We start from the raw sequence: 15,464 nt of genomic DNA, 5'->3' as shown, positions 1-15,464 counted from the left end.
GCTTATATAAAGTCTTAATATTTTCAATACATTTAATAATGTTAAAGTGAAAAAAGTAAAATAAAACGACAAATAAATGGGGAAAAAAGTTCTCTTGCTATTTAAAATCATCTTAATTCAATTTAGAAAAAATTAAGACAAATGACAATTGAAAAACATTTTCTAAAAAAGGTATCTTATATCTTTGCTATCTTACCAAATCACCACGCCGGGTCACCAGTGTTGCGTCCTTGGGCAAATCCCTGAACCCTACACCCCACACCACTCAGCCAGTGCATGCAGTGCCAGTCCCAAGCCTGGTTAAAAATGGGAGGGAAGAGACAGGAAGGGCATCCAGCCAGCACCCAAACAAGAAAATAATATATTGAACATTTATGTTGATTATCTATACTCTGGTCATATCGTCCAGCTTTAATTAGATTTGTTTTGAGAAATGGGACGGCATGGATATTGTCCAATAATCAGCAAAAGGTATTTATACATCAATAAAATGATCACGCACTCCTTATTTACACCTATGTCTTATCAGAATACATTACTTGTGATTTAAAAACACCAATCTAACACGGATGCTCATATTTCCTGGATTGTAAGTTGTACGTTTTTCCATGTGGTCGGGTCATTGGCGTGTGCGAGCCCTGAACTAGTTTCACCATTCGAATACACTTCATACACACTCAATCTGCTTTTGGTTTATTTTTGTGTTGTCCTTATTTTACAAGTCCTAGTGCTGGTGCAATTCTTGTTCAACACCCTTCTGTGTCTTCACTTTCCCATGCGGGACTAGAGGCGAGAATCACAGCGTCCCAACGTTGTTCTCTTCCCCTTCCAGCCGTGGCATGAGATACAGCTTTCCCATTTCTTGAAGTTCTTCCAAATAGCTTCCGGCTGACCTGTGCATGGCAGCCAAGGTCTTCCCTCAAGGAATATAACCGGAGACCTGGACCGCTCCGACCAGCTCCCTGCCTTTCCTTGCCCTGCTCCAGGAAATAGCCTCGCTTTGTTTATTCACATTCCCATTTCCTCTAGAATACGATCAGCCCGTCGAGTCGTGTAATTCCCGGAGCTAGGACCCTTGTGAAAGGTGATAGCGCTACTATTCAAAACGAGAGGAAAAGAATTGTGGGCCTGATGTTGTGGCGGGGGGGGGGGCTTCCTCGCTTCAGATTTAGTGCACAAACTCTATCCAGTAGCAGCTTTTTTTTTTTTCTAGATTTCCTGGATCATCTGTCAAGGATTACCAGATTTTGGCGAACGTGGGCATGTTTTTATACTCGTGATATGTCGGATTTTTCTTTACGTCTACGTTTTCGACAAGTTCTTGATTTGTGGCTTAGATCAGGTTATAAGACTTCCTTTCCTTATAAAGTTAGTGTTTTTCTAAAAGGTCAGTAAATACAAGAGCCAAGTAGCAGGAAAAGGATGTCTTAACCCAGAGGTAATAGCTCTTGATAGTCTGCAAATCCAGCTTGGAGAGGGATGCGGATTGGGGGGTTGCTGGACTCCTTCCTAACTTCTGAAAGAATTGATTTTTCCATGACTGCAGATTCTTAAAACCTATCATTCAACCCAGGTTTATCTCTGTAACCTGAGACGCTAACGTTAAGAGGTTCCCGCCGTGATTGGTCGCATAGATCCACCGCCCTCAGCTCGTGCCTGGCGTCTGATGATGGACTCGTGATTTGGTTTGAGTGACACGTAGTCCTTGGCGTAGAGACCGGGTCGTTCAGATCTCCCGGTGAATAAGTGGCTGCATGACCTCGGCCTGCTCCGTTTCAGTTAAGCTTTTCACAGCTGAGCCAACTGTTGTGCACGAGGGGGGAGGAGGGCCGAGGGGTTTTCGGCTGTTGGAGTTATGCATGTGCGAGGTGGTCAGGGGACGGGTGGATGTTTTGACGAGCGTTTCGCTCAGGACTTTTTCGTTTGTTGCGAAAAACAAGGTGAGATTGGGTAAGATAGAAACGATCTCAACACAATGTTATCATCGGGTTCCTTTTGGAAAACAGCAAAATTGATGGAGTGAACAAGCTTGTTTACGAAACAATGCCTAGAAAAAGAAACCGAACTAATGCCAACACAGAGTTGACCAAAAGCAAACAAAATGTATGTAAATCTAATATGCTAACTCGGGCAGCAAATGAAGTGTGTTGGCTGATGCCAAGCGCACAGTTTTTCTAATCACCCAGCGCAAGATTTTGCGGAAGATTTTTTTTTTTAAGAGTTGAAGGAGTTCGTCTATTTAAAACAGTATAACATTTCAAAATTTAGCAGAGTCTGAATCGAAAAAAAATAGGCCAGTGATTCAATAAACTGAATCGGCAAAAAAAAAAAAGAAACAATCCTGTTTGAATCTTTTAAATTTATAAATTTCCAGCGTTTACAGTGCCCTTTCTTTGCAAACCTGCGGCCACTCGGCCCATCGAACTTGCAATGACTTAAATTCAAATTGTCATTACATGTGAAGGTGTCTCATCCTGTCCCTTACATCATCGCTTCTCCGCCGCATGGCTTTTAGCACAGCTGCTCATCCAGCAGAAGGTCACCCTGTCTGGCTGAGGTGATTGAGATGAGAAGAACGGTGGGAATGGACAGAATGGTGTTGACCTTTTTTGAGACACAGGCCTCCCGGTCATTCTTGGAGAGCCTGCAGGATCATCTCCGGGCTTTACTCAGCCTTTGTAGAAGCCTGCCAAGAAGAAGACGTAAGGCATACGTAAAAGTGCAGGGATGTAGATGATGTAGGTTGCATCGTGTTTCTGTGTACGGTTGAGAAGGTCGAGGGTTGGGGTATGCAGAAGCTTTGTTTGTTTGTAGGAGAAATGTGTTGTGCTGTGATACAGAAAGGAATATTTTCTGAGCTTGTAAACTAGTAAGTCCTGCCTTAACTCGTACCCTTGTACCTCTGTGCTTAGAGCGAAATGTAAGCGTTATCCATTTTTGTCGAGCATTTCTTTTTGTTTGTCGTCTTGACTACAAAGTCCTTCCACATTCCCTGCATGTCAGACATCATCTTTCACCACGATGGTTTTACTTTTTACTCTGCTATTCTCTTTCTGTTTCCTGATTCTATTCTATCACTTTGTTTTTTTTCCTCCCCTGATATTACACATGTGCACCGGCGGCATGTTTCGTTTGCCATCTCTAGTCGCTGGTGTGTTTCAGAGCTTTAATCGCATTCCAGCAGGCCGGGCAGTGGCTTGCTCTGCATTCCACAACTCTGGGGGTTTTCCAAGAGCTCGACGCAGGCATTCGTCTCCGCGGCAATCTTCAAAGCCAGAGCTGAACTTCAAAGGCGTCGCTGAGGCAAGGTGTCAATGACTCCAGTCCTGCTTCGGGTTCAGATTTGGCCCCATCCTGAACTTTAGGACCGGTCCTAGGGAGACTTCCTGACCCGTTACCTTGCTCCGGCGTAAATCATGTCGCAGCCGTTTACGGCTGTGTGCCGGTTTTATTTCGCAGTAAGCAAGTGAAGCGTGCCATGTTGAAGTGCACGTCAAGATTTTTGAAGCGTATCCATTTGCATGAGCTTAACAGTGCAACCGGAGGTCAGTTGCAAAAGAGTAGTTTCATCATAGATAATTATAGGTGAGGTTTTAAAAATTGTTTGGCATAATCAAGTTCTAGAGCTGGATGACGAGGATGGAAGTTGATATGACATTTAAATAAAATAATCTAGGATGAAATATTGTTTTCTGTAAATCATGCAATGTAAAACAATTATAAAATACATTTGTATGTAAAATACATTTATTTATTTATTTATTTATTTATTTATTTATTTAATATATTTAAAGATCCCATATTTTCCTATTTCTCTAACGAATTGACTCGGAGCTCCCTCCAAAGTGTTTGTGATAATGCTCCATCTGAAATACTCCAAAGATAAACCATTTTATTACCACAATTTAACTTTTTTTTACTCCTTTTCCTAGCACGCCATTTCAGTGTCTATGTAAATGAGCTACTGCTGAGCCGAGAGGAGAGGATCTTCTTATATGATCATATAGTCACAATTAGTAGAAATATCCGACTTGCTTGTTTAAGCCATGGTCAATACAAAACTTTTTAAAAAGGGAAAAGAAAAAAAAACATCACAGGTAACGTTATGTTTGTACACACATCTGAATGTCAAATCGTGATGAAATAGGATTTATTATGCAAATTTCTCTTTTTTAAAGTATATTTTTATATAATGTATTTGTATACAGATCATGTTTTGTTTTTACCGTATGGTTTATTCCTACTTGTATCCCAAAGGAACATTTTCACGTGTGTGTGTGTGTATATTTACATTATCCAATTTCCATCTTAAATGGAAACGTATCCAAATGTATTCCGCTTAATGGAAATTTCAAAAGCCAAAATCTCAATCAGGTGAAGTAATGGCACATCTTTCATTCCTTTATTCTTATTATCTGTTTTGTACAGTAGTCAGGTTTCACTCTTTGAAGTGACTGAGAAAGTCGAACCCGACACCGTCCTGGGCTTTCGGGAAGCGTATCTCCTGCGCGCCATTGATGAGTTTAAATCTCTTCGTGTTAATCGAGTCCCCAGTGCCAAGCTTGCGGTATGCCTGAAACCGTCACCCTACAGGCCCACGGCTGCGTGTTTGAATATTTACATGATATTAAGTGTCTGCTCCAAGCGTTGTCTCGCTAATACCCGAATCACAGTGCTTGTTTGTTTGCGCGGTATCCATGGGGACGGCATGCGGCAGCGGCTTTTGAGGGAGATGCTAATAGGCGACTCCATAAAGCGGGGAGTGGTTATAGTCCTATTTGTATGCCAACCATCCCAAAGTATTTCCTCACTCGGATCGCCACTGTAACGCGGAGGGGAGGGTTTGAATCTGTCCTTGAAATACTTCACGCTTCGCACGGATCACACCGCAGTCTTTTTAGCCTTTTAGCCCGGCCGCCGCTCTCACGTTGCCGCTTAATGGGTTATGATGTCACCGCTTGTATGGGTCTCGAATTCATCTGGCTTTCAAGCAAATTGCAAGTTGTTAGGCCTTTTTTTGTGTGTGTGTGTGTTTTTTTTTTTTTTTTGGCCAGGGTACAACTTTTGCAACTGTGGTTCCATCGTTTTTTGTCAGCGGGACAAAGGAGAGGAAGTCTTCTGCATTGTAAAAGGGACTAGGCTCCTTTTTTTCTGAGATAATATTACACTGTAAGAGCAGGCCCCACCTGCAAGGCTTCTCCAGCTGCCACTCTGAAACTCTATCTCCTCTCTCTCCCCTCTCTTCAAGGCAGCCATTCCCTTTGAAGTTATTTCCAGTGCTTGGGAAACTAGAAGGCATGGGCAGTCATTGGGAGAAAAGCTCCTCCCTTTTGTCTCCTCCTCTACCCCCCCCCTCTCCCTCTCTCTTATTCCATCTCCTATTAAGCCCAGCCTTCGTAGTGTTTGTGTGTTCTGTCACTTTTAACCTAAAATACAAACTCAGGACTTGATCCAGACAGAATTTCACCTCGGTGCCATGTCACCTGGCACAGAACCTCTGCAAACCAGAATTGAGACAGAGTGAGAGATTACAAGGTGGAAAAAAAAAACAAAGACATAAAGGAAGTGTGAAAGATAAATAGACCTGGCATGCAGAGATGTGGCAAGTGGCAGCTGTCCCATCTGGGGTTTGTTGCACTATTCTGATAGACAAACCAGACTGGCTCTGGATTCTCTGTGGGTATCTCATGTTTGGATAGTGGGACAGAGTTCAAACAACACTCGCCAGAAGGAAGCTGGCAGTCGAACCGATCGAGTCCTTGCCCTCCCTGTGATCTGAGGATATGTTATTGCGAGCGATGCCCTCAGCTCTTGCAAGTGAGCTAGTCCTGGAAGAATGCAGCAGCTGAAAAAAAGGGGGGGGAGGGGTAGGAGGGCAAGGGTCAAAAAGAAGACATTACTTGCACGTTCTGAAAAGTGGGATAATGCACAAGCTCCTTTCCAGAAGGCACAGCTGATGATCGAGCTGGTGGTATCCTTCTCTACATAAGGACATCCATCTTAAAGTGCAAGAGTTTCAAGTAGGTCATAACCTACACAACCTGAGATTGAAACCCAGCACTGGCAAGCTGGGTCCTTCAACAAGGCCTTTTGTCCATATTTGCTCTTTTCAGTTGGATTAAAACATCTACCAAATGAAAATATATTTTGACTCTGAAGAAGCTTGTGATGGCCTCCAGCTTTATAGACTATAGTTGTCTTTATAATCAGGGAAAGATGGGTGGCTTGGCAGGGGTAGTTTAGTGCCTAAGACGTTGGACTACTGACCGGCAGGTTTAAACCATAGCACCAACAAGTTGCCACTGTTGGGCCCTTGAGCAAGGCCCTTAACTCTTAACTGCTCAAATATATGATGAGGTCAAAATGTAAGGGCATCTGCTAAATGATGTAAATGTAATATAAATGTTAGCTAGCTAGCTAGGTTGCAAACAGGATCAGGAAGCGAGATCACAAGGCATCATCGCTACACACATGTCCACATAGCCCCACTTTATATGTCTTCTAAGCTTTGATGGCTCTAACACGAATACTTGCTGTTGCTATCCAACCCTGGTCGGTTGTAATACAACGCTTTAACAGCTTTTGCATTCATCTTAGAAAAAGATGTCCGTCCTTGTTCGTGCATGGTGAAGAAGGTCAGATAAAAAGGAGTGTAGAAAGGTTGGGGGAGCATTTTCAGTGGGAGGCCAGGGACCCTGAAAAGCCCTAGTGCAGCTGCCGTTTGATAGCATAGCGGGACGGCGTTGAGCTAAGTTCAGCGGAGCGCGGAGCTCTCAGGCTTATTCGAAAAAAGCTCTCGGCCGTGTTTAAAAGCCGTCCTGAAAGTGCAGGCTGAGGCCACGGCTGCTCTAAGTGGCCGAGGGCCCATGGGGCTTGCTGCTGTCTTTGATCAAATATTCCCCCACCTCTCCTGGCAGGACAGTTTGTTATTCCAGGAAATCCTCCTCGTTCCCTTGTGGACAAGAAGGCGGGGGCAGCCGAGTGATGGGCATTGGCTTGGAATTGGGGGAGACAGAGAGGGTATTGGTGTGTGTGGAGGGGGAGGGTGTGTTTGGTGTAGTCGGCAGGATGAGGAAGAAATTTAGAGAGAGCGAGAGATCGGGGAGAGAGGTTTTATTACACGGCTTGGATACGCTCGCTGCCTTGCGGGTGTGAATGATGTAGTCGTGTATCCTCGTGAAACTTTTTTTTTTTTACTGCTGCTTCCCCAGACTGAACACGCATGGCTCATTTATTACTGTACTAACCCTGACGTTTTACAAGTGTTTTTTACAATTACAAGCGAAATCCAGCGTGACTCTTATTATTATGTAACTTATTATCTGATCATGTAACTCGTCCAGTGACTGCTGGGATTTCCCGGGCGTTTAATAAAATTAAGACGGCTTGGATGGGTCTCGTGAACTTTTGTGGTTTATAAATCTTAAGGATCAACACTTTTCTGGCAACCTGCTTAACAGTGTATCTCGTACAGTCTAAACATACAGGGCTTCCTGTTTTAGCGCAGGACGCTTGAATTCTTTATTCTGATTGGTCAAGGTGCTGATTATTTTATTTGTACAGGAGCAGCTGACTCGCTTGTACTTCAAGTGTACGAGTCTTGTGTACTTGTACTTCAAGTCGAATACTCCTGTTTAGGAACATGTTTTTCAATAGAGATAACCAGATCCATAAATATGTAAAAAGGAAGGTGTCTTCAGTGTCGTGTCGTACACCCTGGTGCATTGGCACAGGATTACTTAACGTCATGTCCTACAAGTGTCCGTCCCATCAGTCCACACATCCTTGTATTGGTCTGGTTTAGAGAATATAATTTGACCATGCTGTACTTTCTTTCCTAAAAAATAAATAAATAAACAGTTCATGCAAGTGGATTTAAACGATATTATTCTGTTTCTTTTTTTATTTATTTTTTTTACACGGCTGGGTTGTGGCTGTGGTTTTGGTGTGGGAAGAAATGGAAATGGCAAAGTGTTCAATAGCGGCCCGGAGCCCGCGGCGAACTGTGCTGCCTGATTGTTGTGGCTGAAATTGATACCAGCCCCGACCTAAATGCCATTCCTGAGGCTGCTCGCTGTGTGCCCTCTGTTATTGGAACCCAGCCACTATGCACAATCTCACACAGTTCACACAAGCGTGCAAAACCACCACCAGGTTCACAAGACAGTGAGGGGCTACACGGTGGGTTCGGACAAGGGTTCTCCTCGGTGAAAAAAATGGTTATCAGTGGATGGTTAGATGGAAGGATGAGCTTCAGAGATGGTTTTGTAACAAAGTGCATGCTTTCATGCCAGCTTGTCTTGGAGATTAAAAAAAAAAAAGCACTTTGATCTTTTGCGAATGCAGGAATGGATCAGTAGGCTTGCTATTGTTTATCCTGACCTGGCGCCCTGATTATTGGACCTACTGTTACAACATGGTACAATACAGTTCCCATGTTTCTCTTAACCCATAACTGGAAACTTTTCCAATCAATAATTGATTCATCATTAACTATAACCACGCAGGTTATATTCTCTGTTTAAAAACTGAATTTTACAAAATGTATACATATACATGGCATTTATAAAACCCTCTCGTCTTCATTTGGAACAAAGTCGCTAAAAAGGCAACGTCCAAGACTTGCATGCTGCCTGAACTGCAAGTGCGCCCTCTTGTGATGCACAATGTAATAGTTCTACGAGCTCTGGAGAAACATTATGCAAAACAATTTTTTCCCCTAAATCTTTTAAAATAGTACAATTTGTTGGTGTTTAATAAATAAAAATTTTAGTTTTAGCAAATCAATATGGGATTAGAGGAAATGAATCATCTTCAGAGTAACTGCACTTTACACTTCCTTATCTATTTTCCTGGAACAACATGAGCGATTTAGAAGAGTTGTTAAAGCACTGCTGTTACGGAGAAACATTATGCAAAACAACAAATTGTCACTTAATGTGTTTTTAATTGGTTACACTTTTAATGACCGTCAACAGATCGTTACCATCCATAGTCTCTTTATTGCACGGTTTTATTTTGTGTGTGTGTTTTTTTTTTTTTTTTTTTTTTTTTTGGGAATGGTGCCATAAGTCACATTGACGTTTGGTTTAATGCATTTGTTCCTTCGTTCATGAACGTAGCAAACTAGTAACGTTCTTTCCAACTTAAGTATAAACCCTTAGATTAAAAGTTTTGTCGAGTCATTTAAACAAACATGTTATGTTTGTTAATTATGAATTAAGTTGTCTGATAATTAATTATTTGTGACTCTTTATTATACTTTAGTCAAGCTATTTATTTTTTATTTATTTTTTATTTTTTACAAGAAATAAATCCAGAAACTCTGGGTTAAATATGGAATATTATTTAGCACTCGCATGAACCGTATGTTTTTTTTTTTTTAGTTTTTTTTTTACATTTATTATATAATAGTGTGGGTCTCAGTATTGCATAATTTTTAAATCCTCTTCATGAACACACATTCTTAAACCATGCTTTAGATTTTTGGCTCCTTACACACAGAACAGAACAGAACAGCTGCAACAGTCCTTGAAATTCAAACCGTTTAATAACCTGATTTTTTTTTTGTCTTTTCTTTCTTTTTGTTGTTTTTAAATCTACAATGTATATTTGTGTCTTTGCAGTGCAAGTTTACATGACACAATATAACACACTGTACTTCTTACAATTTCCAGACATTACAGTTTTGTACCATTTTAAAAACGCACAAAAACACACACACAAGTAAAAAAGAGAGCATTTTATCTTTTAAAATACACAATTTCAACAGAAACCTAGCTAGTAGTCATCTAAAAAATGTAAATAAAAAAAAAGACAGGCAAATAGGTTATCATATTGTGCTGTCGTGTATCACGAGATCGTATCGCAATTATTTATTTTATCGTCGTATCGTAAAAACCCTTGGGTTTTTTTTCGGTCACGTCGAACAGAGCTGTTGAAGTCTAGTTGAGCTTTTCTGAAGTTTTTCATCTCTTACGGACTGCAGAAAGCATGTACACACACACACACACACACACACACACACACAGGCTGCTTTGAATCTCTCTGAAACCCTGACGAGCTCTTTTCAAAGTTGGCCAGCACAGCATGCCATGCCACACACCAGAAAAGCATGGAGAGCTATTGAGTTGTGTGTGTGTGCGCGTGTGTGCGCGTGTGTGCGCGTGTGTGCGCGTGTGTGTGTGTGTGGCGCTACGTAACCAGGGGCGATGATAGTGAGGGGGCTGAAGTAGCTGTTGTTGGATGATCAAAGGCCCTGTGATTTGTGTTAGTGACAGAGTTGAGCGTGTGTGTGTGTGTGTGTGTGTGTGTGTGTGTGTGTGTGTGTCTCAGGTTCGGATTCCAAACTCAAATCGGGTCACTTTCTTAGTCCGTTTAAACTTTTCCATGTGTATGTTCTTGTGTTTACGGTGAACATGGCACCTGTGTGTGTGTGTGTGTGTGTGTGTGTGTGTGTGTGTGTGTGTGTGTGTGAGGTGGGATAGTGGAGCGTTATGCTAAGGCATTTGGCGCTTGTCCATGTCCCATGCTAATCTCCGCAAGCGTGCATGGCTAGCTCTATTGAGGAAAACTCTTGGTCCTGGAGTGATGGGCTTTTTGGTGTGTGTGTGTGTGTGTGTGTGTGTGTGTGTGTGTGTGTGTGTGTGTGTGTGTGTGTGTGGACAAATGTGCAGGACCATGTAAGAAGATCCACATGTGAATCCTCAGGGTTTGGAAGGGGACAGGAGGTGGGTTGGGGTGGATGTGTGGGGGGCATTAGGGACACCTCTAGCGGCGGTGCAGAAACGAGACAAAGGGATGGATTAGGGTTGGGGGGGGGAATCGGGGGGACTGGTTGAGGCAGTGGGGCATTCAGGCTCTCTTGGGGCCTCCTAGGGAAACGCACACGGACGTGTGTGTGTGTTGACATGGCTGCCTGCTTTCCTGATTTTCATTCGCACCTTTTCACTGTCCATACCATCCGTAATCGAACGCACTGATGTATCGAAATCACAAGTCATCGAGGCGTACATATCGAGAGAGATGCGTATGTATCCGTGTTTACTCGCATCCTCGTAGTGTTTGTATGCAAAACATCTTCGTCGTCAAACTTCCTGTTTGCTCCCAAACCACGAAGCGCCAAATCTGAAAAAAAAACAAAGGTTTTCACATCGGGGCACCGGGATAATTTCGGAGGACTCTCCACCCCAAAGTCATCCTAACCCTAACCCTGACTTCTTAGTTTGCTCACAAACCATCTTTGTGCATACTGCCACCTGCTGTACAGGAGAGTGAAAAATACGCAAGCGTACCCGAGTACGGAGAGCAATAAGAAAAGCACCCCGAGATATGACCGGTGTTTTGGATTCCTGAGGGTAGCTTTGGCATTGTTGGGTTTCATGTTCGGCATCTTTGGCACGGTTCTGTAAACATCGTAAAACTGGAGCATCAACAAACATCAATCAATATTTTAGTGCTTTGGTGTGAAAACACTGATTACGCTTCTTCAGGTATAATCCTGCATCCTGTTTCTTTATGCACGCTCTTTATAGCTTTCTGAAAAGCCTGATTGAATCAGAGCCAATCAGGGATCAGCTTTGAGTCCTTCAGGCTTCTTCAAAGGTGTGTGTGTGTGTGTGTGTTTAGAATGCTGCATGCATTAACCCAACCCGAACTTTTAAAGCCTTAAAAAGCGTCTCTTGTGCTCACTTTTATAGAGCGTTATTGAGTAACGCAATCGCACGTTTGATTTTCTGCTGATAAGAACGACAAAGCCGTAAAACGCGCCGCTCTGCGTGTGACCTCTTTCAGCGGTTATGTAAATAGCGAATAATCTTTTGGCCTAGTTTTTTTCCCCACAAGTCGTTTTTATCAACACCTGCAGCGCGGCTTCGCTTTGATCAAAGCCGGTGGCGTGGCTTGACATTTTTGGCGAGCGTGCAGGCGTCGGCGAGGAGCGGTTGTGATTTGCACGAGTGTGTTATTCAAAGTGCACGAGCTGCCGTTTGAATTCCAGCAAGTTTACAACTTAAGCCGTCTTATCGTCTGTAATGTAAAGTTGTTAGTTATAGCTGGTGTGGTGAGAGAACTGGAGAAAACTGCGAAAAAATAAAATGAATAAATAAATAAAATAGAAAATCACATTTTAACAAGTACCGTTAAATTTATTTGTGGTTTCTTATCACCAGATCAACCAAATATAGGATTATTAATTTCACTTATAGAATATTTACATTTCGCTATTTAAGCTTTTAAAGTTTTTCTTATTATAGTTTAATATAAGATATATGTTAATATATGAATAAAGATATGGTTGCTCACAATAAAATGTAAAAAAAAAAAAAGGCAAGTGTGACCGTTAACTGCATTTATGCTTAAACTGGTAAATAAGGTTTAATAATCTTAGATATGGTTTATTGTACTCGCTTCAAAAAAATATCTTAGTATATTATAAATCAAATATCTTAAATCAAGTCAAATCTATTCAAGAATATATGATGTAAGATTGAAAGATGAGAGATTTCTCTAGTTTATCTATTTTTAAAAATAGATTTTTTTAATGCACATTCTGTATATTTTTATTTTTTAAAAATATTTATTTTAATTTTATTTGTAACTTCTGTAAATTTTAAACTTTTATTTTCCATCCCACATTTTTAAGTTGTAATTTTTATTTAATTGTTTTTATTTATTTTTATTGTAGTCTTCTAGTGCAGTTTTTCTTTAATTGTAGTGAACTCTTTCTACCCTGTCCTTCCTTGTTTGGTTCCAAACCGTTTTCAGCGTCGGTCAATCAGTGCGTATCATTCTGTGTACGTGACATAATATTTGAACTTAATAATGAGATGCGTTATTAATCCCAGCTATTATTAATCCTATTTCTGTAAATTGCTTGCTCTATTCTATCTCTTGTGCCTCTTTAAGATCTAAATGCTTGTGTAGAAATAGATTTAGTTTAGTAATCATGAAGTTGGTTAGTTAATAAATAAATATATATATATATATATATATATATATATATATATATATATATATATATATTAAAAAAAGCTAAACGTATATTCAACTTAATTGTCTTTCAGTTCTTGAATCAAGTGTTTCACAATCGGATGTCGCTATTCATGAATTAAAAAGTTTAATATGTTGTTTAAAAAAATAATAATATAAATGATTGTGAAAGCGGAATAAATCATTTTTGGACATGTTGTTGGCAGTGTGTGTGTGTGTGTGTGTGTGATGGCGTTGGTGTTAAATCGTTCTGTTTCCGTGTGTGTGTTACAGATGCATCCTCTGGGTCTGTGTAATAATAACGATGAAGAGGATCTGTACGACTATGGCTGGGTGGGCGTGGTCAAGCTGGAGCAGCCTGAACTCGACCCCAGCTGCCTCACCGTCCTCGGCAAGGTAAGTGTTTCTACTCCGCCTTATTGAGAGATTTTCGCTGATTACTCAGACTGGATCAGTTCCAGGCAGGAACCCCGGGCCGTGTTTGTGTGTGTCTCGTTTCTACAGCGGTAGGGGAAGACGCTGGCAAACGCTGCTTTTTCTGTCCTGCTGGCTGCCACCAGAGAGGGACGTTCTTTTCCTTTAATACTCGTCACTTACACACTGACAGTATTGTATATAATTAATCCTCTGCGGTCTGTTCACATGTACGAGTGTTTGTAGATTCACAGTCCGTTCGTATCTGCAGAAATTCATAACTCGAGTGTTTCTAAGTCGGGGACTTGCTGTACCGCTTCCCCAGCATGGTGTGCGAGAGGAGGGGGTGTGGCCCAGTGTCTGAAGGGGTGGGGTTTTATATGACGAGTGGATACTTTTGGATACCTTTTGACCAACAATAGACACGAAACACAACGCATTGTTTTATTCTGCTGAAATGAAGTGGAAGTCTTGACTCTCTCTCTCTCTTTCTCTCGTTCTCTCTCTCTCTCTCTCTTTCTCTCGTTCATTCTCTCTCGTTTATTCTCTCTTTCTCTCGTTCATTTTCTCTCTCTTTCTCTCGTTTATTCTCTCTCTCTCTCTCATTTATTCTCTCGTTCATTCTCTCTCTCTCTCTTTCTCTTTCTCTCGTTTATTCTCTCTCTCTCTCATTTATTCTCTCTTTCTCTCGTTCATTCTCTATCTCTCGTTCATTCTCTCTTTCTCTCTTTTTCTCTTTCTCTCGCTCTCTTTCGTGCTCTTTTTCTCTCTTTTTATCCCTCTCTCTCTCTACCCTCTCTTTCTCTCTCTCTCTCTCTCTCTCTCTCGTGCTAATTTCCGGCTCGAGCGACTCGACAGAACGAGGTGGTCATTTGTAATTTAGAGAGCACTCAGGTTGGGGTGTAGAGCTGCACTAATGGTTCTCACACTCAACACATACTTGTACAGTACACACACACACACACACACACACACACACACACACACACACACACACACACACAGGTTCAACTGTCTGTTTAGAGCTCTAATGTTCATGCTTTTGTCATCGAGGCTGATCTCAGAAACACTTCATTAGAGGGAAACACTGTGTGGCCATTTTTAAAGAGCTGCTTTAATGTGTGTGTGTGTGTGTGTGTGTGTGTGTGTGTGTGTGTGTGTGTGGTGATATGTACAGTACATACACTGTTTGTTCCTTGATTTCCTGTCTTTGGCTGCCCCTGCTTCCTCTTGCTTTGGCACATTGCTCATACATCTCACACACACACACACACACACACACACACACACACACACACACACAGCCATGTGGCCTGACCTCGAGCCCACCACACTCACCGGAGTGTGTTCAGGATTTTCCTAGACTTCCTGTCTGAGAGAGGGAGACGCATTTGTGTGTATCCCTGTCTGTGTCTCTGTCTGTCTCACACGACTGTGTGTTTGTGTCTCACTCCCTTTGTGTACGTCTCTCACTATGTTCATGTGTGTCTCATTTTATATATCACTGTGTTTGGGTGTCTCTCTTTCATTGTGTGTTTCTGTCTCTCCCCTCCCTCTCTCTCCTACGGTCTCTTTTTCTTTTTTAATGAGTCTGTCTCTTACTGTCTCTCTCACTGTGTCTTTCTTACGGTCTTTCCCTTTAATTGTATCTCTCACTGTGTCTCTCTTAAGGAGTCTGTCTCTTAGACTGTTTACATGTTCCTCACTGTGGGAGTATCTCTTTTTGTGTCTTTCATTGTCTCTCTTACTGTGTATCTCTTACTGCCTGTCTCTTAGCCATTGTGTCTCTCATTGTGTCTCTCTCTCTCACCCTGTCTCTTACCGTTTGTCTCTCTGCCATTGTGTCTCTTTTATTGTTTCTCTCTCACCCTGTCTCTTACTGTCTGTCTCTCAGCCATTGTGTCTCTCTCTCTCTGCCATTGTGTCTCTCACTGTGTCTCTCTCTCACCCTCTCTTACTGTCTGTCTCTCTACCATTGTGTCTCTCTCTCACCCTGTCTCTTAATGTCTGTCTTTCTCTGCCATTGTGTCTCTCAATGTGTCTCTCTCTCTTTCTGTCTC

General features: G+C 41.8%; 1 protein-coding gene across 1 annotated transcript in view; it reads left to right on the top strand.

The window, feature by feature from the left end:
* znrf3 (zinc and ring finger 3) overlaps positions 1-15,464 on the top strand; it is a 67,555-nt gene that overhangs the window by 27,895 nt on the left and 24,196 nt on the right. The window contains exon 2 of the mRNA XM_053481687.1: positions 13,264-13,386. Coding sequence (XP_053337662.1) covers positions 13,264-13,386 — 123 coding nt within the window. The remainder of the gene's footprint in view (positions 1-13,263; positions 13,387-15,464) is intronic.

The sequence above is a fragment of the Clarias gariepinus genome, chromosome 21 (assembly GCF_024256425.1).
Source record: "Clarias gariepinus isolate MV-2021 ecotype Netherlands chromosome 21, CGAR_prim_01v2, whole genome shotgun sequence".
Lineage (NCBI taxonomy): Eukaryota > Metazoa > Chordata > Actinopteri > Siluriformes > Clariidae > Clarias > Clarias gariepinus.
The sequence above is the reverse complement of the archived record's forward strand: the minus strand, read 5'-3'. Positions and strand labels throughout refer to the sequence as shown.